The sequence below is a fragment of the Heterodontus francisci genome, chromosome 2 (genome assembly GCF_036365525.1).
Source record: "Heterodontus francisci isolate sHetFra1 chromosome 2, sHetFra1.hap1, whole genome shotgun sequence".
Taxonomy (NCBI): Eukaryota; Metazoa; Chordata; class Chondrichthyes; order Heterodontiformes; family Heterodontidae; genus Heterodontus; species Heterodontus francisci.
In genome coordinates this window covers 25,870,695-25,895,691 of record NC_090372.1, presented here as the reverse complement: position 1 = coordinate 25,895,691, position 24,997 = coordinate 25,870,695, and the positions used below count along the sequence as shown (strand labels likewise).

Sequence of the window (24,997 nt, the reverse complement as noted above, 5' to 3'; positions counted from 1 at the left end):
GCAAAAGAACCAGACAGGAGATGAGAAGAATTTTTTTAGACTGCAAATTATAATGATCCGGAATACACTGCATAAAAGGGTAGTGAAACAGATTCACTAGTAATTTTTGAACAGAAATTTGATAAATATTGAAGAGGAAAAAATTGCAGGACTGCTGGGAAAGAGCAGGGGAGTGCGACCAATTCCATAGCTCTTCTAAAGAGCAAGCCCAAGTATGATGGGCCGAATAACTCCTTTGGTGCTGTATGATTCTGTGACTCCAAACAGGATTTAAAGATTTTTTTTGCATTATATTCCAACAGTTGTCTTTTTTTTTTACAAAAAATTCTGGATCTTTGTTTGTGCGACGTTTAAAATTAAAGTGCTGCGACTTTTGTGAAAATCTGTTGATTATCCTTTTGCTGAAATTACACAAAAAGATAAGGAGGAAATCACAATGAAGGAACAGGCATGCATCCAATGTGACCCCAAACAATCTGGCTATGAAATCAAAGTCAACATCCCGACTTCACTCATGCTGTTTCAGTGCACCGTTTTATGAGGTTTACTCATTCAAATCAGGGACCGCATTGGATTTATGATTCTCTAAATTTGATAGATAGAGGAACTAATAAAGTCCTTTAAACATCATAAATTAAAATTTCTACAGCCATGCCACTTCTACCCATATTTAGCCAAGAGGGTTATAGTAAGGAGCATGCCTACAAATAAAACAAAATAGGATCCAACTCTGGAAGAACTGGTTTGATGACTGACTGTCACTCATCTTGATAGCTGAAAATACTCCTCATATAGATTTATAATTGGAAATGATTGGCTCAGTTCATACAAAATCAAACTAATTGTGCGAGACCCCTTGGGAATGAGCGACCATAATATGATAGAATTCTTTATCAAGATGGAGACTGACGTAGTTGATTCTGAGACAAGGGTCCTGAATCTTAGTAAAAGAAACTACGAAGGTATGAGGCGTGAGTTGGCCATGACGGATTGGGAAACGTTACTTAAAGAGATGACGGTGGATAGGCAATGGCAAACATTTAAAGAGCGCATGGATAAACTGAAACAATTGTTTATCCCTGTCTGACGCAAAAGTAAAACGGGAAAGGTAGCCAAACCATGGCTTACAAGGGAAATTAGAGATAGCATTCGATCCAAGGAAGAGGCGTATACATTTGCCAGGAAAAACAACAGATGGGAGGATTGGGAGCAGTTTAGAATTCAGCAAAGGAGGACCAAAGGATTGATTAAGAAGGGGAAAATAGAGTACAAGAGCAAGCTTGCAGGGAACATAAAAACTGACTGTAAAAGTTTCTATAGGTATGTGAAGAGAAAAAGATTGGTGAAGACAAATGTAGGTCCCTTACAGTCAGAAACAGGGGAATTTATTATGGGGAATAAAGAAATGGCTGAACAACTAAATGCATACTTTGGTTCTGTCTTCACAAAGGAGGACACAAATATCATACCAGAAATGTTGGGGAACACAGGGCTTAGTGAGAGAGAGGAACTGAAAGAAATCAGTATTAGTCGAGAAATGGAGTTGGGGAAATTGATGGGATTGAAGGCCGATAAATCCCCAGGGCCTGATGGTATGCATCCCAGAATACTTAAGAAAGTGGCCCTAGAAATAGTGGATGCATTGGTGGTCATCTTCCAAGATTCTAGAGACTCTGGAACAGTTCCTACAGTTTGGAGGGTAGCTAATGTAACCCCACTATTTAAAAAGGAAGGTAGAGAGAAAACAGGGAATTATAGACCAGTCAGCCTGAGGTCAGTAGTGGGGAAAATTCTAGAGTCCATGATCAAAGATTTTATAGCAGAGCACTTAGAGAACAGTGGTAGAATCGGGCAGAGTCAGCATGGACTTACGAAAGGGAAATCATGCTTGACAAATCTATTCGAATTCTTCGAGGATGTAACTAGTAGAGTTGATGAGGGGGAGCTAGTGGATGTGGTTTATTTGGACTTTCAGAAAGCTTTCAACAAAGTCCCACATAAGAGATTAGCTTGTAAAATTAAAGCGCATGGGATTGGGGATAGTGTATTGCGATGGATAGAAAATTGGTTGGCAGACAGGAAACAAAGAGTAGGGATAAATGGGTCTTTTGCTGAATGGCAGACAGTGACTACTGGGGTACTGTAGGGATCGGTGCTAGGACCCCAGCTATTCACAATATAAATTAATGATTTACATGAGGGAACTAAATGTAATATCTCCAAATTTGCAGATGACACAAAACTAGGTGGGAGGGTGAGTTGTGAGGAGCATGCAGAGAGTTTCAGGGTGATTTGGACAAGTTGAGTGAGTGGGTTAATGCATGGCAGATGCAGTATAATGTAGATAAATGTGAGGTTATCCAATTTGGTAGCAAAAACAGGAAGGCAGATTATTATCTGAACGGCTATAAACTGAGAGAGGGGAATATGCAGCAAGACCTGGGTGTTTTCGTACACCAGTCGCTGAAGGTAAGCACGCAGGTGCAACAGGCAGCAAAAAAGGCAAATGGTATGTTGGCCTTCATAGCGAGAGCATTCGAGTACAGGAGCAGGGATGTCTTGCTACAATTATACAGGGCCTTGGTGAGGCCACACCTGGAATATTGTGTGCAGTTTTCATCTCCTTATCTGAGGAAGGATGTTCTTGCTATAGAGGGAATGCAGCGAAGGTCTACCAGACTGATTCCTGGGATGGTGGGACTGATGTATGAGGAGAGATTGAGTCGGTTAGGATTATCTTTGCTGGAGTTCAGAAGAGTGAGGGGGGATCTCATAGAAACCTATAAAATTGTAACAGGACTTGACAGAGTAGATGCAGGAAGGATGTTCCCGATGGTGGGGGAGTCCAGAACCAGGGGTCATAGTCTAAGGATACGGGGTAAACCTTTCAGGACGGAGATGAGGAGAAATTTCTTCACCCAGAGAGTGGTGAGCCTGTGGAATTCGCTACCACAGAAAGCAGTTGAGGCCAAAACATTGTATGTTTTCAAGAGGAGTTAGATATAGCTCTTGGGTCTAAAGGGATCAAAGGGTATGGGGTGAAAGCGGGAACAGGCTACTGAGTTGGATGATCAGCCATGATCATAATGAATGGCGGAGCAGACTCGAAGGGCTGAATGGCCTACTCCTGCTCCTATTTTCTATGTTTCTATCTTTCTAAACCACAGAGTTTCCACAAGATATACTGGCACTTGTAGCATAAATATTGGCATTCACCTGCCGGCCTTGGAGTCCAGAGGGTCCAATGGAACCTGGGTAACCAGGTGGTCCTCTGACACCCTGTAGGAGGAAGATTTGAATATTAATGAGGGAATAAAAAAAACTGTTTTAATGCGATTAAACACTTTCCTTATGCAGTAGCATAACATGCCTTTTATGAAATGCATTGATTGATTTAGAGTGAACTTTGGGGTTGAAATTGTACTAGCGACAGTCACCAGAGGGTAGTTCCCATGGCCTTCCTGGCCTGGATCTTAAGTACCACACTCTGCAGAGGGACAGGTGTAAGGCCAACTTATGAAGTGTTATTTCATTGGCATGTTAGGAATGGAAATTAAGCGCAGTAATTGCACCAACCTACTCGTAACAACTCAATTCTGCCATATTACTCTTAACTGATTCATATCAGCTTTGCATGAGAAATGCATAGCATTCCAGCGGCAACAGTATTGCCCAGCACAACACTAGACATCCATCATTAGACCTGGACCTTCTCTTGAAAGCAGGTATTCCCAGAGCACTCTATCCTAATTCATTTCTTCAAACGTTGATTTATTCAATGCTGCAATAATTCGTGGGGTTGTGGGGGAGGCGGGTGGGGTGTGCGGCCGGGAGGTGCTAGTTTTCACTGAACCTGCCTTACGGAAAACTGATGAAATCAGATCAGCCCCTCATTTCACAGTACGCAAGATTTTACTTTCAATCAAAATCAATGGAGAGTAAAAATCAGATGGCCTATCTGACTGTGTCCGTTTGCCATCGGACAGGTTAGGTTAAAATGACCGTCGGGTTTTCAACATAACTATCTCTTGCCGCCTTTTGACTTCAGCAGGCAGTCTATTGCAAATGGCAGGGCATAAGTCAGGACACTACCAGTGAGTGCTGTGAATATTTTTTTTAAATGCCTTCATTCCTGGGGCATGTGTGTTGCTGGCAAAGCCAGCATTTATAGCTCATCCAGGAGTCCAGGATTTTGACCCAGTGATAGTGAAGGATTAGCAATATACTTCCAAGTCCCAATGGTGTGTTACGTGGAGAGGAATTTGGAGGTGGTGGTGTTCCCTGCCGCCGTTGTCCTTCTTGGTGGTAGAGGTCACAGCTTTGGGGGGTGCTGCTGAAGAAACCTTGGCGCGTTGCTGCAGTGCATCCTGTAGGTAGTACGCACTGTAGCCACACTGCACCACTGGTGGAGGCAGTGAATGTTTAAGGTGGTAGATGGAGTGCCAATCAAGTGGGCTGCTTTGTCCTGGATGGTGAAGAGCTTCTTGATGTTGTTGGAGCTGCACTAATCCAGGAAAGTGGGAAGTATTCCATCACACTCCTGACTTGAGTCTTGTAGGAGATGGAAAGGCTTTGAGGAGTCAGGAGGTGAGTCACTCGCCACAGAATACCTAGCCTCTGACCTTCTCTTGCAGCCAGAGTATGTATATAGCTGGTCCAGTTATGTTTCTGGTCAATAGTAACCCTCAGAATGTCGATGGTGAGAGATTCATCCATGGTTATGCTGGTGAATGTCAGCTGGAGGTGGTTAGATTCTTGTTGGAGATGATCACTACCTGACACTTGTGTGGCTCAAATGTTACTTGAATGTTGTCCAGGTCTTGCTGAATGTGGGCACAGACTGCTTCAATATCTGAGGAGTTGTGAATGGAACTGAACATTGTGCAATCATCAGTGAACATCCCCACTGCTGACCTTATGATGGAGGAAATGTCATTGACGAAGCAGCTAAAGATGGTTGGGCCTATGACACTACCCTGAGAAACTCCTGTAGTGACATCTTGGGGCTGAGATGATTGGCCTCCAATAACCATAACTATCTTGCTTTGTGCTAGGTATGACTCCAGGCAGTGGAGTCCCCCCCAATTCCCATTGGCTTCAGTTTTACTAGGACTCCTTGATACAGTCAAATGCTGTCTTCATGTCAAGGGCAGTTACTCTCACCTCACCTCTGGAATTCAGCTCTTTTGTCCACATTTGGACAATTGATGATTCAGAGTAAAGATGATGTGTCAGTTTTTAATTGGATTGCATTTGTCCTGCCTCTTTGGACAGGACATACCTCAGCACTGTCAGGTAGTTGCCAACATTATAGCTGTACTGAAACAGCTTGGCTAGAGTTGCAGATAGTTCCACGGCACTAGTCTTCAACACTACAGCCGGAATGTGGTCACAGCCTACAGACTTTTCTGTATCCAGTCCATTCAGCTGTTTCTTGATAGCACATGGAGTGAATCAAATTAACTGAAGACGGGCATCTGTGATGGTGGGAATGTCAGAAGGAGGCCAAGATGGATCATCCATTCGACGCTTCTAGCTGAAGATGTTTACAACGCCTCAGCCTTGTCTTTTACGCTCACATACTGGGCTCTGCTATCATTGAGGATGGAAATATTCATAGAGCCTCCACCCCCTGCTCTTGCAGGGTCTACCTGGCTGAGTGTGCCATTGGTGTATCCGAATCTGGTGCCTAAGTCAATGCTGGGTGATCCATCTGGTTTTATTATTATTATCTTTTCATAGCCATTTGCAAGACCATTTCAGAGGGCAGTTAAGAGCCAATCACATTGCAGTGGATCTGGAGTCATTTAATTGGCTCCCCATCGACCACCTTCAATATTCACTTTTACCATCGGCGCACCAGAACCGCAGCGTGTACCATCTACAAGATATACTGCAGCAACTTGCCAAGCACCTTCCAAACCCATGACCTCCACCATCCGGCACAACAACAGCAACAGGTGCATGGGAACATCACCACCTGCAAGTTCCCCTGCAAATCACACACAATCCTGTCTTGGAAATATATCGCCATTCCTTCACTGTCACTGGGTCAAAATCCTGGAACTCCCTCCCCATCAGCACTGTGGGTGTACCTGCGCCATATAGGCTGCGTCTGCAGCAGTTCAAGAAAGTGGCTCACCTCCACCTTCTCAAGGACAATTAGGGATGGGCAATAAATGCTGTCCCTGCCAGCAACACCCACATCCCATGAACAAAAGAAAAGAAATTCTTTAAAACGTATAGGCCATGAACCAGGTAAGAACAATGGGTTTTCTTCCCTAAAGGACATTAGTGAACCAGTTGGGTTTTTACAACAATCTGTTTCATAGTCACCATTACTGATACTAGCTTTTTATTCTAGATTTATTTATTTAACCAACTGCTAATTTGAAATCATGTGCCCAGATGATTAGTGCAGCCCTCTGGATTACTAGTTCAGTAACATAACTACTATGCTACTGTACCCCCGATATATAAACAGGATTGTTAAAATATCATTAATTCCTAAAACAACGATAATATGTGTAGCTTAACAGACCAGGATCTATTTGTCCAATTTTAGTGACTGCAGTGGGAGTGATTCTGGACTTGTCCCCTCTGCCTAAGGCATTGATTACTGGTCATTGGCACAATTGTTTATTATTAACTAAACAAAGCCAATGGGGAGCTTTGTTTCCTGAATGTTTCATACCCATAACAACCAGAGAGACACTCAGGTCTCCACATACAGCTGTACTGCAGGGTATAAATGCCCCTTGCAATCAGGGAGCTGGCTCTATTGAAGGCCTACTTTAAGAGCAGGTTCAGCAATGTGCGATTGGATTAAGGTAGCTCACTTCAGAAAAGGAAATGTAGGGAGCTAGTCATCCACATTTATACTATATCTATTGGGCCTCATGTTATAAAGCACAGCGGATGCAACCAAAACTCAATTAACTAGTAAAATTAGTGATCAGAAAAGGGAGGTCCCTTTCTTTGAGACAAGGACAGTGGAAATAGGTGGATGTAAAAGATCCCGTGACAATACTAGAGGAACAGGAGAGTTCTCCCTGGAGTCCTGGTCAACATTTATCCCTCAAGCAACACCTAAAACAGATGATCTGGTCATTATTTCATTTCTTTGGGACCTTGCAGTGTGCAAATTGACTGTCACATTTCCTTCTTCTGAGAAAACCTCCAAGCCACAAGTTCTGGAGCAAGTAGCTGATGCCAGCTCAGTTTGCTGATCTCAGCTAGAATGGTGCTGAAACTTCCACAAGTGGGCTCCGCACTCTGAGAACTGAGAAGAGGACATGTTACCTGGGGTTTCTGTTTCAGATTGTTGTATGATGTAAAACAGTACAGTGCTGGAGGGCAACATTTTGCTAATATGTGAGAGGGAGGGAGAGCAGGTAATGATGTAATTTTGTTCTGGGAATATTGAATTGATATTAGCAACAGTCACCTATCATCTTGGAACCAGACAAGTCTTCAGATAACAAATCTTTCCAATCATTCTTAATAAAAATACAAACTAAAATAAACATACAACACAAACCAATAAACTCACCGTTTTACCGACAATTCCTCTCCGACCAGGTCGCCCCTTGAAAAGAGTAAAAATATTTTTGTTTTTAGCTAGCAATCAATTTCTAATGGTTTGCATTACAGTCAGTTATTGGAAATGGCTAAAGAATGAAAATGCTTCAATACAGCAGTTTACCTAAAGTCAGAGACATAACAAATCCTTACAACGCATCCAATTACTTTGAAAACAACTATATCTTTTCTCTTAAATTTCCATCGCCATTACAGTCAAAGCTCATTAGATCCAAATTAAAAAGTCAATGCCAACTTGACTGATTCCTGGGATGAAAGGGTTATCTGATGGGGAAAAGTTGGACAGGTTGGGTCTGTATTCATTGGAGTTTAGAAGGATGAAAGGTGATGTTATTGAAACACATAAGATCCTGAGGGGACTTGACAGGGTGGATGTTGAAAGGATGTTTCCCCTTGTGGGAGAAACTAAAACTAGGGGCCACCGTTTAAAAATAAGGGATCTCCCATTTAAAACAGAGATGAAGAGAAATTTTTTCTCTCAAAGGGTTGTGAGTCTGTGGAACTCTCTTCCCCAGAGAGCGGTGGAGGCAGAGTTATTGAATGTTTTTGAGGCAGAGGTATATATACAAACAAAGGAGTTTAAGAGTATCAGGGATAGGCAGCAAAGTGGAGTTGTGTCCACAACCAGATCAGCCATGATCTTATAGAATGGTGGAGCAGGCTCGAAGGGCCAAATAGCCTAATCCTGTTTCTTGTTCGTATGTAGGACTTCCTTGCAATTATAAAGAATATCATGTAGGTGTGAGTCTGTTGCGCAATTCAGCACTGCTGAGGGTCTTGTCATAGCATTGTAACCAAAGAATTTACAGTGTTTATATTGTCGCCAGAACTGTGAGGGCATCATACCATCAAATGCCAGCCTCCATGAAGGGGATTCAATGTTTCTGAATGAAGGCTGATCACCAATGGCATGGCTCATCGATAGACTGAAATTTGGAGCATGCAGGTACTATTTTATTGCCAGCACTGCCCTGGCCAATTAAGATCACTGCTCAAGTAGTCCCGACAGGAAAATGAGCCAAACAATTCTGCATATCAATTTAATGCCAATTAGAGCTGTTGTTATTTTTTGAAGTTGCTTTGATTCTCATTGATTCAATAATCTCTCCAGGTTAGCTCAAGGTTTAAAAACAAATAAGGAAACATCTGGCCTTCTCACTTTAGTTGCAGAGTTCTCGGACAGAAGCTACCTTCTTTATATTTCTAATATATCCTATTGTAATGAATAGTCCATCTCCAGCTATCCAACCTCACAGGCACATCATTTAATCCATTTATAAATACTTTGTAGAATGCAACAACTGGCAATTGGAACTTGCACTGGTCTTAACATGGAAAAACTCATCAGAGAAGCAAGAGGAATATCAGGTCCAGTGTTTAAGGAGTAATCAATGTGATTACCCAAAGCAAAAGTAGCATTTGAAAGACTGTGTAGACAAATATGATTTAGTGGAAGAAAACAAAGGAATTGTAGTCAGTATAGCTGGTTGAATGCAGGAGCTAATCTCACATTATTTCCTAAATTGCCAGGCACGCCGGATGTACCACTTCTTCCATGCTCACCCTGTAGATGAAAAAGAGCAAAAAGACTTCAGTGTTATTCCAGATTTTGTGCTTTCGCAGACCCAGCAGTTCCCACATGTGGAATTCAACTATAAAGAGAATGCTCACAATTATTGCAGCCTATTTCAAAAGAGACCAAAGCTTTATGAGAAAGCATTGCCTCTGTTGATGCAGTACATGACTTCATTTGACATATTTTAGCAAGCTTTTTTGGTACTTTCTCCTCCTGGTATCACAACTGTACACTCACTACATCCTTCCTCCAGCTGGGAAAGTCTAACAAACAAATTAGTTGGCCATGATTACAGCTTGAAACTAAATGTTAACCTTTTAGACAAGGCTTGTATTCCCTTGATTAAAGGATGATCTAATTGAAGTGTTTACGACGATTAAAAGATTTGCTACGGTAAATAGAGAGAATCGTTTTGCTCTGGTGGGACAGTCCACAGTAAGAGGGCAAAATCTTACAGTCAGAGCTCAGCCATTCAAGAATGATGTCAGGAAGCACTTCATCACACAAAGTATAGTGGAAATCTGGAACTCTAACCTCCAAAAATCTGTTGAGCTAGGTCAATTGAAAATTTCAAAACTGAGATGGATAGATTTTTGTTGGGTTATTGGGGATGAACAAATATGGTGCAAAGATCAGTGAATGCAGCTGAGATACAGATCAGCCATGATCTAATTGAATGACAGAAAAAGCTTAAGTGGCCGAATGGCTACTCCTGCTCTTATGTTCCTAAGGGATATATGATAGGATATGAAGGGATAGAAAAAGCTCCAGATTTCTATCTAACATGTAATCTTCTGCACTTACCCATTTTCCACAGAAAATGTTCAAGCACATACAGAATTTTGTGTGAACTTCACTGGACACAAGTGCTGCTCAGAGACAGAGCTATAACACCTAACTCTCCAACACATGGTCATCGCTAATGAGGCAGTGTACTGGCAACAAGGCTTTGCAAAATTACTGCTACAATGCTTAGTTCTCTCAATAAAGAAATAAAGAACTTGCAGCCATATAGTGCCTTCCACAACCTCAGGATGTCCCAAAAGCACTTAACAGCCAATGAAGTACTTTTTCTTGAAGTGTATTCATTGTTGTAGGAAACGTGACAGCCAATTTGCACACAGAAAGCTCCCATAAACATCAATGAGATAATGACCGGATAATCTGTTTTAGTGATTGGGCGGCACAGTGGTTAGCAGCACAGCCTCACAGCTCCAGGGACCCGGGTTCAATTCTGGGTTCTGTGTGGAGTTTGCAAGTTCTCCCTGTGTCTGCGTGGGTTTTCTCCGGGTGCTCCGGTTTCCTCCCACTGCCAAAGACTTGTAGATGATAGGTAAATTGGCTGTTATAAATTGCCCCTAGTGTAGGTAGGTGGTAGGGCATATGGGATTACTGTAGGGTTAGTATAAATGGGTGGTTGTTGGTCGGCACAGACTCGGTGGGCCGAAGGGCCTGTTTCAGTGCTGTATCTCTAAATAAAAAATAAAAAATAAATGATGTTGATTGAGGAGTAAATATTTTCCAGGACACTGGGGAAATCTCCCCTGCTATCCTTCAAAATAGCTCCATGGGATCTTTAAGTCCACCTAAGAGAGCAGATGGGGCCTCAGTTTAGTGTCTCTTCTGAAAGACAGCATGTGGCTAAAATAAACTGAAAGGAGTGAGGGACTAAAAATACCAAAAGTTATTCCACAGACAACATATTTTACACATCGGGGTATAGTTAGTAAGGGGTTTACCTGTGCACCTGGGTATCCTTTTTCACCTTGAAAGCCTCTAATGTAATTATCATTACCAGGGACACCCTGAAATAAAAAGCAGATACAAGTTACACACAAAATCTAGTGAAGACATTTCCAAGTTCTCTTCACTAAATCTTTAGTGGAATTTGGTGGCCATTTTCTCAGATGTCAAAAGAAAATGGCTTTTTCCAACGCGTGCTTACATCTTTTAAAGAAAACATCAACCCAACTCTGGTAATTATTAATCACGCATGAACAAAATGCACAAGAGCCAATTTTAACTCCCTCCACCTGATGTAAATGAAGCAAAAGCAGCCAAAAATAGCTTCAGCCACTTTCGACCCAACTTTGTTTCCAAGGAAAACTATCCAATTGAGAGAAAGGTCAAAATAATGCATCACAAAGACAGATAGGTTCAATCGAAATAGGAAGTGTCTCCCAAATGTGACCATTAGGTTTGAGCTCACCAACTGAACTGGAACAGAAATCAGTTGGATATCGAAGTATTATTGTGCACATCAAACTGAGAACTAAATAAACACCTCAATATTAAATTCAGCAAGTATTTAAATACTGAGTGCTGAACATGATAAGCATTTAAAATGTTGCCTTGCCATGGTCATGCAGAAAAAACTATCATGCTGTAAATTTAAAATTATTTTGAAAGCCTAAATAATGTAAAATGAAGCTTTTTCACTTACAGGGGTACCTGGTAGACCAGCATCTCCACGCTCACCTCTGTATCCACGAGGGCCTTTACTTCCCTGATGAGTTAATGTGACAGGTTAAAGTGAAACGGTTCATTAAAAACTGTAGTGTTACTTGTCACATCCAATGATTCAGTGCTACCAAGTATCAGATAAAGTATATTTAAAAATTGGCTGCGTTTGCTGACAATGCTACCAATTGGTGGCGCTGCAGTGGCACATGCGCAAATACATTATGTGCCACTAAAACGTCACAGTCTGTGACTTCGGGCAGCTGCCAGGACTAAAGATGGCGCTGCTCAAATAATCACACGAAGGCAACCTGACCTAAACACATGGCAGCACACAAAGGCAGGAGGGAGAAAGCAAGCGAGCGGGCCGGGGCCGGGGGTGGGGGGGGGGGGAGCGGAGCAGGCTGGTGAAAGTGGGGGGGGGAGCGGAGCAGGCCGGGGAGGGGGCGAGCGAGCGGGCTGGGGATGGGGGGCAGCAGAGTGGCCGAAAAAGCGGAGCGGACGGAAAGAGCCGTGAGGGGAGGAGCGGAGCATCTGAAAGAGCGGAGCAGCCGGAGAGAGCAGCGAGGGGAGGAGCGGAGCATCTGAAAGAGCGGAGCAGCCGGAGAGAGCAGCGAGGGGAGGAGCGGAGCGGCCGAAAGAGCGGAGCAGCCGGAGGGAGCAGTGAGGGGGGGGGGAGCGGAGTGGCCAGCGAGAGCGGAGCAGCGAAGGGGGGGTGCCGAGCTTGACGCATGGATGAATATGTTAGCGTTGCATTGCTGTACACGTAAAGCGCATGCGCAGAGGCTGACCAGGCGCATTGCCCGAAGATGCGCACGTCATGCGATGATGTAATCGACGCATGCGCTAACCAATCCTGGCAAGTCGGAATGCAGCACACGCGCAGAGAGCAGGAGCCTGTCTGCGCAAGTGCACACCTCGGCGCAGCCTGATGACGTCAGTGGCCGGCTGCGTTGTCAGGAATCACTTTGTTAAAAATTACTTGAAACAGATATCTAAATGGATCTTTGAGTATGTTGTTTGTGTCCTTATTATTAGAAAATGAATAAAAGTATTTATCTATGACTGGTCAGCACTCATAGAAATTGGAGTACTAGTTCCAACATATGCAGAACTTTGAAGTGGCAGAACATATTTGATAAAGCTGTTTAAAAGGCATATGGGATTATTATCTTATAAATAGAGACATACACATACAAAAGCAGGGAATTTATGACAAATCTTTGTAGATCACTGCTTAGGTCTCAACTGGAGCATTGTGCCCAATTCTAGACACTACACTTTAGAAATGATGTCAAGGGCTTAGAGACGGTGCAGAGGAGATTTAGCAGAATGGTACCAGGGATGAGGGATTTCAGTTACGTGGAGATACTATAGAAGTTGGGCTTGTTCTTCTTAAAGTAGAGAAGGTTAATGCGAGATTTAATAGAGATGTTCAAAATCAAGAGTTTTGATAGAGTAGGTAAGGAGAAACTGTTTCCACTGGCAGGAGGGTCAGTAACCAGAGGACAGAAATTTAAGATAATTGGTTAAAGGACAGGAAGGAAGAGGTGAAATAATATTCAAATCCTACCCCTGATGTTGTTTAATTATGAACTTCATGGGTTTTATTCTGTTCTGTGTATACACTTTAAAATCAATAAACATTTAATTCAAAAAAAGATTTTTCTTACAATATTTCCATTATCCCCATTTTCTCCAGCAACTCCAGGAATTCCAGGCTCTCCCTGTAAGAAGACAATATTTAGGATTAATTTGTCAAATACTTAATATGTAAGCAAAAGAAAATAAGCAGAAAATGAAAAAGAAAAGAATTGCACCTATATAGCACCTTTCACAACCTCGGAACCTCCAAAGTGCTTTACCATCAATTAGTTACTTTTGAAGTTGTAATGTAAGAAATTTGGAAGCTAATTTGCACACAGCAAGGTCTGACAAATAATAATGTGCTCATGGCCAAATAATTTATTTTTACTGGTATTCGTTGAGGGATTGACTAAGACAAAGGGGAGAATTTCCCTGCTCTGCGAATAGTACCACATGATCATTTACATCCACTTATTTCCACTGTTCTTGTCTTAGAGAAAGGAACCTCCCTTTACTGCTCTTTTATATTCACCTGAAAAAGTTGCCAGGGGCCTCGCTCTAATGTCTCATCTGAAAGATGGTACCTCCGACAGTGCAGTAATCTCTCAAGTACTGCATTGGAGGTATCAGCCTGCATTATGTGTTCATTTTATTTTTTATTTTATTTATTTATTTAGAGATACAGCACTGAAACAGGCCCTTCGGCCCACCGAGTCTGTGCCGACCATCAACCACCCATTTATACTAATCCTACACTAATTCCATATTTCTACCACATCCCCACCTGTCCCTATATTTCCCTACCACCTACCTATACTAGGGGCAATTTATAATGGCCAATTTACCTATCAAACTGCAAGTCTTTGGCATGTGGGAGGAAACCGGAGCACCCGGAGGAAACCCACGCAGACACAGGGAGAACTTGCAAACTCCGCACAGGCAGTACCCAGAATTGAACCTGGGTCACTGGAGCTGTGAGGCTGCGGTACTAACCACTGCGCCACTGTGACTTGAACCCACAACTTTCTGCCTCTGAGGCAAAAGTGCTACTCAGTAAGCCACAGCTGACACCTACAGTTACCTTAAAGAAAAATAAGTGAGTACCTTCACAGGATATGAGTGAGACTGAATTGAACATGGTCAAGAGGCACATGTGAGCATATTCAGGGATCACATGCTTCCAGTGGGAAGCTACACTCAAATGAGCTCGAGATCGGACTATTCTTGAGAGTATGGGAAAATCAGCTGTAGATAACACTCTCGATAGCTCTCTATCTGGAGAGTGCAGGTGTTAGGTTAGGACTATATTGTGCTTGTCTGCGATGCTATTCTGAGGGAGCATAACCTTCCAACAATCACTGCCTAGGCTTATACTTGGAACAGTCACTTCAGTGAGGAGGTGAAGGATGACTGGTGTCTATGGAACTGTACATTGACACCTTCTGCAGGGAAGAAGAGCAGACAACTGACAGCAAAGAGATAAAACACAAAAACTAGGCTTTCACTTCCCATTGAGCCAGGTAAAAATAGCAACATGTGTAAGTTTCAAATGTGTCCGATCGCAAAATGTGCCTTTTTATATTATCAAGCCAATCTTTCTGATTTCTAGAAAGATATATGAATATACAAGCAGGATAGACTGTCACCTCAAGTCTCAGTTTTCCTCTTGTGGTTACTTGGGGTAAACACTCACTGTCCAAACACACATGATCCACCTAACCCAGCACTGATGAGTTGTCAGGAACGTGTCCCTACATTGAGCTTGAATATAAGGTACCTGCAGTCCATTTATCCCAGGAGCACCATCCAGAGCCGCTTCACCCTGTCAGAGGAACATTAATCCATCCGTGAACCACTCTCGAAATAATCAACAGTTACAATGCACTCTTCAATATAATACCAAAATCAATTTATGTTTTGGAATGAGATATTAAAATTTCAATCAAGCTTGAAAGTATATTTACCTTCTGTCCTCGATAACCTGTTTCTCCCTGAATAACAAAGATCATTTGGTTAATAATGGAATTTTAAATCGTCAAACGAACCACTGTTGAAGTTCACTCAATAAACACAAACCATGAGGCCCCTGGTTCCTTGGCATCCTTCAATTCCTTGAGCTCCAATAATGCCCGTAGGTCCCCTGTCACCCTAAAAGAGACAAAACATGATTTAATTGGTGATAAGTTAAAAGAGCCTCATAGGGTAATAAAAACGTCAAAGTGCTCCCAGACATATGCAGAGTTTAACAGTATACCATGAGGTTTTCCTTGTACTTTTCCTCAACCATTTTCATTTTTCCCTTTTTGCAAGAGAAAACTTAAAGAAAAATCTGAAAACAATTAAATTATTAAAATATCTTTCTTGAACCAGTCTGTTTACATATGCCAAACACTTCACAAGTTTACCAGCTGCCTGCTAAGTGAAGTGTTAATAACATGCTGAAGCAATACATCCTACATATCATCAATTCTACCTCATTAATAATGAGTATAAGTCATTAGGGCATAGAAGGAGGCCATTTGACCATCAAATCTGTGCCAGCTCTCCATGGAGCAATCCAGTCAGTCCCACTCCCCCGCTCCATCCCCAAAGCCCTGCAAGTTTATTTCCTTCAGGTGCCCATTCAATTTCTTTTTGAAATCATTGATTCTCTCCATTTCCACCCGCACCACCGCCACCCCCCCCACCCCCACCCACCTCGTGGACAGCGAGTTCCAGGTCATTACCACTCACTGTGTAAAAAAGATTTTCCTCACATTCCCCTTGCATCTCTTGCCCAAAACCTTCAATCTGTGTCCCCTAGTCCTTGTAGGATTAGTTAATAGGAACAGTTTTTCCTTGTCTAACTTATCTAAGCCTGTCACAATCTCGTACACCTCTATCAAATCTCCCCTCAATCTCCTTTGCTCCAGGGAGAACAACCCCAGCTTTTCCAACCTAACCTTGTAGCTAAAATCCCCATCCCTGGAACCATTCTGGTAAATATCCTCTGTAGCCTCTCATGGACCCTCATATCCTTCCTAAAGTGTGGTGACCAGAACCAGGCACAATACTCTAGTCAGGGCCTAACTTCCCTATTAAGGTTCAGCATAACTTCCCTGCTTTTGTACTTTATGCCTCTATTTATGAAGCCCAAGATCCCATTTGCTTTGCTAATCACTCTCTCAATATGTCCTGCCACCTTCAAAGATCGATGCACATGCACCCCCAGGTCCCTTTGTTCCTGCACACTCTTTAGAACTGCGCCATTAAGTCTATATGGCCTCACCCTATCTCTTCTGCCAAAATGCATCACCTCACATTCATCTGTATTAAATTCCATCTGCCACTTGTCTCCTCAATCTGCTAGCCTATCTGTGTCCTATTGCAAGCAGTTCATATCATCCTCACTGTTTATCACAGTTCTAGGTTTGGTCAGCAACCTTCGAAATTTTACTCTGTATTCCAAGATCCAAGTCATTTACACTGACCCTTGGGGAATACCACTGTCTACCATCCTTCAGTCTGAAAACCAATCATTTATCATGACTAGCTGTTTTCTTTCCTTAAGCCAATTTTTTTTTTATCCAATTGGACAGTGATCCTCCTAATCCATGAGCCTCAATTTTGTTAACCAGTCTTTTATGTGGTACTTTATCAAACACTTTCTTAAAATCCATATAGACAACATCCCTTCATCAACCTTCTCTGTTATGTAATCAAAAAATTCAATTAGATTAGTCAAGCCTGATCTGTCTTTTATAAATCCATGCTGGTTTTCCTTAATTAACTCAAACCCCTCCAAGTGCCTGTTGATTTTTTTTTATGATTATTGTTTCTAAAACCTTATCCACCACTGATGTTAAACTAACTGGCCTGTAGTTGCTAGGACTGTCCTTACACCCTTTCTTGAATAAGGGTGTCACATTTGCCACTCTCCAATCCTCTGGCACCTACCCCCTATCTAGGGAAGATTGGAAGATTATGGCAAGCCCTTCCACTATCTTCATCCCCACTTCCTTTAGTAACCTGAGATGCAAGCCATCCGGACCAGGTGACTTATCTACCCTAAGCGTAGCCAGCCTTTCCAGTACCTCCTCCCTCTCAATTTTTACCCTGTCCATTGCCTTTACTCTTTACACCTCTACTGATATTTTGTCAGAATCCTCTTCCTCAGTAAACATCGGTACAAAGTACTCATTAAGTATTTTAGGCTTGCCCTGTGCCTCTAAGCATATATTACCCTCTTTGTCCCTAACAGGCCCCACTCCACCTCGTACTACCCGCTTACTATATACATGCCGGTAGAAGATTTTTGGTTTCCCTGTTATGTTGCCTACCATTCTATTCTCATATTCTCTCTTTGCCAGTCTTATTTTCCTCTTCACCTCCACTCTCAACTTACTGTATTTGGCCTGGTAATCACTTGAAGAATTCACCTGACATGTATCATGCACCCTCTTTTTTTGTTTCATCATAATCTCTCTCTCCCTTAGCATCCAAGAGGCCCTGTTTTTGGTTCCCTTACCTTTCACCCTTGTTGGAATATAACTAGCTTGTACCTGAAGCATCTCTTCCTTAAAGATAACCCATTGTTCCATTACAGTTTTTCTTGTCAATCATTCCATTTTATCCTGGCTAGATCCCTTCTCATCACATTGAAATTAGCCTTCTTCTAATCTAGCCGTTCTACCTCATATCGTTCCTTGCATTTCTGCATTACTAGTCTCAACCTTGATACTATGATCACTGTTACCCAAGTGCTCCCCCACAGACACTTGGTCCACTTGGCTCACCTCATTTCCCAGCACCAGATCCAGCTCTGCCTCACTTCTAGTTGTCCCAAGAACATACTGATCAAGGAAGTTCTCCTTGAACACAATCCAGAAATTCCTCCGCCTCCTTTCCTTTACTCGAAAATTATCCCAGTCGATATTTGGGTAATTAAAGTCCCCCAATATCACCATTCTATAGTTCTTGCACATCACTGTGATTTTCCTGGAGATTTGCTCCTCTATCTCTCACTATTTGGAGGCCTATCCAATACCACTAATAGCGTGATCATACCCTTTTTGCTTCTCAACTCTAACCAAACGGATTCGCCCTTGCCCCCTCAAGGACATCCCCTCATTCCAACACTACAATGTCTTCCCTAATGAGTACTGCCACCCTACCTCCATTTTTTCCTTCTGTAGATCTTCTGAACACTTTATATCCTTCTATATCCAGGGCCCAGCCGTCACCATTTTTAAGCTACACTTCCGTGATTGCCACTACATCACATTCTCATACCGCTATTTCTTCTTGTAGCTCACCAACCTTATGCACCACACTTTGTGCGCTTACATACATGCATTGTAATCCCAAGTTTGTACTATCCATAGCCCTTCTCAGTCTGCTGCTATCTAATATGGAACTATTCCCTTCTCCAATACTGTCCAACACTCTCACAGCACGCACCTTATTCCTCTTTTCTACCTCTATATGCTGGTGCCCATCCCACTGACAATTTAGTTTAAACCCTCCCCAACCACACTAATGAACATCCCCACGATAATATTGGTCCCAGTGCTGTTGAGGTGCAATCTGTCCCTTTTGAATAGGTGCCTTCTGCCCCAGTACTGATCCCAATGTCCCAAGAATCTGAAGTCCTCCCTCCTGCACCATGCTTCAAGTCACGCATTGATCCTCCCTATCTTCTTATTTCTACCCTCGCTAGCGTGCGGCACTGGGAGTAATTCAGAGATTACAACCTTCAAGGTCCTGCTCTTTAACTTCCTCCCTAGCTCCTGAAAACCTGACCACAGGACCTCAATATCTGCTCTTGCTATGTCATTGGTACCAACGTGTACACAACTTCTGGCTCACTCCCATCCCCCTGCAGTTCCATGACCTTTAATAATCTTACCTAACAAAAATGTATCAATTTTAGTTCTGAAAATTTCAATTGGACTGGCCTCAACAGTTTTTGGAGAGAGAGATAGAGTTCCAAATTTCCACTGTCCTTTTTGTGAAGAAGTGCTTTGCTGACATCACTCAAAAGCCTTGCTCTAATTTTAAGGTTATACTTCCTTATTCTGGACTCCCCGCCCCCCACCCCCTACAAGAGGAAATTCCCTATCAAATCCTTTAATCATCTTAAACATCTCAACCAGATCACCCCTTAGTTCTTTACACTTAAGAATCTGAAAAGCACCCTCTACTGCTTCAGTATCAGATTCTCATCCCCTCCCTCTACCTGCCGGCCCACAACATGTCTCTTTCCCGTGTAGGATTTGCCAATTTGTACTAAATACTAGGCAACTTCAAATCTTTGAGGGATGGGGCTGTTCAATGTCATTTTTGAGTCTGTGCATTCATTTTGACCAGATCCCAACATTTTGTTTATTCAATCAACAATGCTCCCATTTTTGCTTAAACAAGTCTTAAGTTCTTCCTGGTTTCTGTACAGGACATTACTCTTTTCAACAAAGATTTTCAGCTTATCAACTTACCACACTTCCATCTTCTCCTGCATAGCCTAACGTTCCCTTTTGGCCTTTGGTCCCCTGAAATAATATCAATGGTCCAACTAGTTACCAAACAAGCACAGATTAGGTAGGGAAGGTTTCATCATTAGCTCCATAAATATTTCAATTGGTATATGAACTGATTGGCATAATGATGCCAGAGGCCAGGAAGGACCCAGGTCCAATCCCTGGTCTGAATAGTGTTAGCTGAGTGCTTGGCAAACTGACAGAAGGGGCCCTACAATTAGCCTTAACATTCCCAGAATAACAAAGTAAAGAAAAATAGCTGAGTGCCTGTTCCATCTCGCTATCCAGTGAAACCCTCCATAGTTGAATTGCCTTAGACACTCTGGAACTACATTTCTGCTCACTTAGTGTCACAGAACCAATGCAATTCTACCAGGAGGGCGGTGGAAAGGCCTGAAATTCAGCAAGGACCCAGAGTGAGTGGATCCTGGTCTCTGCTGCAGTTTCCATGGCAACCTTCTTGGGATGGAGGTTCCATTTGCCGTAAGTACAGCCACTGATATCAGTGAGGGCATGGCCAGCGGGAAGGATTTTACTCATCCTTAGCCTGAATTATACTGGGAGGCTTATACATGAGACACAATGAGGTGTCCTGGCCTGCAGCCTACTCCCCTGAAGAAAAGCTGCACTAGTGAAGAGATATCAGCCCATCCACAAGGGGGAACAATAGGTCCTCCAAAAACTGTTCGTGGGACTATGACTAAGAATGGGTTGTTGAATGGCACTCCCTTCCCCACCTCCTATCACCACCAGATGCGTTGGTGCCCACCAGTAACTTTCAGATGATCAGACTGACCACTAATACATTGGTGGGGGTGGAAGGGTCTGAAGCAGAGGTTCTTGGTGGATGCCTCTAAGTAGAGGGAAGAAGATCTGTTGAATTACAACCATCACTGCCGAGGTTCCGCCGTGAGAAACGGTCTTGTGAATGAGGTACTGAAGAGTTGGTGACACTTACAGGCCCTTACCACATCATAGGTAATTTAAGGGAAAGAGTAGGAAAAAATTGGAGACAGTTTTTCCAACTTTCTATTTTTCTTTCTCACAATGTTCTCTCCTGCCTTTCCCTGAAGCTGTTGACCCTGTTGACCCCTTGCTGGTGTAGGGTTCCATGGGTATCGGCCATCCTCTGCTACCTCCCCAAAGAGGCCATTTATCAGTCGGAGCTAAGGGGTCATTTTACCACAAGGGAGTCAGAGCCAACCTCGATCATGGCCTCATTCATTGTCCCCACATGTGGGCTTCCAGCCTTGTTTGCTGGGTAGCATTGGGAAACTGGCTGATTTTTGCCCACACAGGGTTTTGAGACCAATTATAGAGCTCCTACTTATGGCTTGGCTGAGGTCAGCTAACTTAGCACAGGCCCAACCTGGACATAGATATTCACTGGTAAACCCAATGAACCACTAGATCGATGAGAGAAGCTTTCTTAAATAATTCTGAGGTAATAATGAATGCCACTGTCAGTGCTTGGAACCTCTGGTAATGACCACAAAGTTAATGGGGTCAGAGAGGCGACCCTTTCATTTACACAGCAATGGTTCATCTCATTACACAGGTTGTAAACTGGAGAACAGGCTGTTGGATCCAGCATGAAGCTGGAAATCCACCTTCCACCATAGTCTCACCCAAATGCGCAACCCCATCACAACTCCTGAGAAAGGAATGCCCCCTCATTCCACTTTGCAAGGGACCCAAATGTCTTTTTTAAATATTCAGAGGATCAGGCCATGACTCAGGCCTGAACCTCAGTTAGTTCCCATTTACCCCCCACCCCCCATGCCCCCCCCTCCTACCCCACCCCCTAATTAAACAGGCTGGTCTTGCCCACTTCTGTGTTTGGTAGACCAAGGGCGGAGGAAGACCCAGACTGGGTCCTTGTCTCTGGCCCCTCAGATGCCAAAGGTCCTTGGTTAGGTTGGATGGAGGTCGCAACCATTACAAGACCATCAGGGAAGTCGGATGGTAGGCTGTTTGCTGGAGTATCCTTGTACTGGCTGATTTTGTGTCCCCTCTGCTGCATTCCCAGCAGAATTACAACAGGGGTCCATCAGAACAGTCCCATCAGAGTTACAGAGGGAGTCCATCAGATCCCCAGCAGAGTTACAGTGGGAGACTGTCAGAACATGCCCACTAAAGCTCAATTTATTTGAATTTTTAAAACAAGACAAAAGTAAATTCATAAAAATTGCAATTGTAGAAAATCACTGCAGAGACTTTTATTTTCTCAACGATGTTCAAATATTAGAATATAACAATGCAGATTGTATTTTTTAATGAAACCTTTTAAAAAATTTGTTCTTGGGATGTGGTCAGCATTTATTGTCCATTCCTAGTTGCCCTTACACAACTGAATAGCTTGCTCGGCCACTTCATAGGGCATCTACAAATCATCCATATGGGTCTAGAGTCATATGTAGGCCAGACTGAGCGAGGACAGCAGGTTTCCTTCCTAAAAGGGCATTAGTGAACGAGCTGGGTTTTTGCAACAATCTGACAGTTTTGTGGTCACTTTTACTGATTTATATTTACAGATTTCTTTTAAACTGAATTCAAATGGTGGGATGTGATTTTTTTTCTGGATTACTAGTCCAGTCACATAACCACTACTCTACCTCAGCCATTTGAACAAACCCGATTCCTATCAGTAACATTCGTATTTTGCCTTACTTTAACTCCTTGCTCTCCTTGACGTCCGTATTTACCAGGTTGTCCTACACACTTGCAAATTAAATCACAGCATTCTCTTTCTGCAACTGTGTCCTGCAACAAGATACAATATTAAGAATGATTAACTGTGATTTAGCAGCATCTTTATTATTAACATATTTCTCTGTCTTATTTTTGTATCTGTAATGGTTGAAGAACAATTAATCACATTCAGCTCTGCAGTGAGGGAGTCTTGATCAAACTGTCGTGTGCTCTGTTCAAACTACTGTGTTCAGCTCTGGTTCCCAACAGGCAATGAAAGATATTCAAGCAATAGAGGCAGTGCAGGGAAGAGCCTTGATGCTCATGTCCAGTATCAAGGGTCTAAGTAATAAGGGAAGGTTAGCGAGACAGGAGCTGGTCAGCCTTGAGAGGAGGGGAAGGTAAAACTCAACTTGGGCAGGAAAACAAAACAAGTAATTTTGCACCGTCTGTCTGTTACACACCCATCCAATCTTCAGTTTCACTGACTTCAATAAAATCAAATATCAGGGGGGCGGGGTGTGGGGGATGCATGGGTGCATATAATTAGCATCCAGCTCAAGTTGAATTTCAGCCTTGAGTCCTCTGTGAGGAGATTTGATAAGCCTATGAAAAAGTTAAATCCGGAATGGTACTTTAAGGTAAACAGTCAGAACAGAACAAAGGGATGTCAGTTCATATTGGCAAGAAGAACTTTCCAACAACAACTTGTATTTATATAGCACCTTTATCATAGTAAAACATCTTAAGCGTAAGCAGGCAAAAAATTGAAACTGAGCCAAAGAAGAGACATTAACATGGATGGCCAAATGCTCAGTCAGGTGGTAGCTTTTAAGAAGGGTTTTAAAGGAGGAGAGAATGGACAGATGAGGAGGTTTAGAAAGGGAATTCCAGAGCTTAGGGCCGAGAAAGCTGAAGGCATGGCTGCCAATGGTGGAATGAAAGGAATTGGGGAATGGACCAGGGTCCAGAGTTGGAGGAGCACAGAATTCTTGGAGGCTTCTTAATGCAAAGAGAGATCAACTCATGACATGGGTTTCCCAGTAAAAATGAAGAACATGCAGTAATTTCAGTTGTTCAGGATAACAAAAAATGAAGATGGGTTGAATAGCCATCCTCATCCATAATTATCTTGCAATTTTGCACATTCATACAAGAATCATCACAAACACAGAACTCAATATGCAGCCTAACTAGGTGAACAACACAGGACAATTAGATAAAAGAAATAGGAAGAAATATTATCTCAACAGTCCAGATAACAGTCCATTAAAATAATTCGACAAATGAAACATGTCGCAAAATTTTTTGAAAACATATCATGTCTTAAAAGATATAAATAATAATAATAAATTAATCTTGTTATTTTTAAAGAGGAAGCCTCATCTCCAGGACATAAGATTTTAACTGTTAAGTGTTAACTTAGCATGATCAACCAGACATTGAACTGGTTATACATTTAGCTGTACAGTTAATCAGTTAACTTTTTCCTAAAACTTTCTACTAATGGTAAGTTCGCTTTCAGAGTTACTTACAATCTCTGTGAGTAATGCACCTCCAATATCACGCATTCCAATTGCCAATTGCTTTCTGTAGCCAAATCCTCTGCCAAACTCCAGTTCAGAAAGCTCGTCAAAACTTGCTGTGTTTTCCAGAGCAACTGTGATTAGTGCATGGATACCTGTTTGAAAAATTAAACATTGATTACTGTCAAAATATTTTGTGACTGGTGTGAATCATGTCAATAATCAGTCTGCTTCCCTCAGCCGTTTACCCGTTACCTTACTGCATGATCACAAACTATTAGTCGTGTTTCACTCTTTCGTTTTGGGTTCCAGCAGTTGATGGCAATGATATGAACCAAACAGTCCACCCTTTCATAATTTTTATGGAGCAAAAATGATCTTGATCATTTGCTGTCAATTGTAGAACTCACATGACTATCCTGCTGTTTATATGCACTGTCTACAAAGTTGAATTGTATGACTTATTTGCCAAGCTGTGCCTATCCCTCGGTCCATGTATTCCCTGTGTTCATTTTTCCTGTGTTCATTAGTGCCAAGTTGTGAGATGGGCGGCAGCGTTTTGGATAAGCTCTACATTTCACTCTCTTTCTCTTTCCCTCTCTCCACATGTTTCTTCCCAATAGCCTATACCACTATTGGTGAGGTATTTTATCACCCAGTTTATATATCATATGTCACATGATTCTATTTGGATTGAGAGTAGAAAGCAGCATGACTTAGTTCTCTCCCACTCAGGGAGAAAACTGCCATTTACAGCCTCTTGTCCTTTAAAAAAAAGTCTCTCCACATTCAGTGGAGTGCGGACAAAACTAAAGGAACCATGAACACGAACACTCCAGAGGGCACAGTTCTTCAAGAAACTTATTCTTAAAACCTCAGTGCTTTATTGTCACGAAAAGAATGGCATAGTATAAGACAAAGATGAAAGGGATACAATCTTGGAGTATCCAGCAAACCGCTCTGTTAAAGCCTTGGCATGATGACGGAAATGAACACAAATGTTTCCCATAACTTTGTTTCTATTACTGCAGTGGAATCTC

At 42.4% G+C, this 24,997-nt stretch overlaps 1 protein-coding gene across 1 annotated transcript in view; it reads right to left on the bottom strand.

The window, feature by feature from the left end:
• LOC137383331 (collagen alpha-6(VI) chain-like) overlaps positions 1–24,997 on the bottom strand; it is a 133,782-nt gene that overhangs the window by 51,268 nt on the left and 57,517 nt on the right. The window contains exons 14-25 of the mRNA XM_068056026.1: positions 23,967–24,112; positions 22,411–22,503; positions 19,699–19,752; positions 15,302–15,373; positions 15,190–15,216; positions 15,003–15,047; positions 13,312–13,365; positions 11,622–11,684; positions 10,918–10,983; positions 9,113–9,166; positions 7,553–7,588; positions 3,217–3,279 (exon numbers count right to left, since the gene is read on the bottom strand). Of these exons, the coding sequence (XP_067912127.1) occupies positions 3,217–3,279; positions 7,553–7,588; positions 9,113–9,166; positions 10,918–10,983; positions 11,622–11,684; positions 13,312–13,365; positions 15,003–15,047; positions 15,190–15,216; positions 15,302–15,373; positions 19,699–19,752; positions 22,411–22,503; positions 23,967–24,112 (773 nt within the window). The remainder of the gene's footprint in view (positions 1–3,216; positions 3,280–7,552; positions 7,589–9,112; positions 9,167–10,917; positions 10,984–11,621; positions 11,685–13,311; positions 13,366–15,002; positions 15,048–15,189; positions 15,217–15,301; positions 15,374–19,698; positions 19,753–22,410; positions 22,504–23,966; positions 24,113–24,997) is intronic.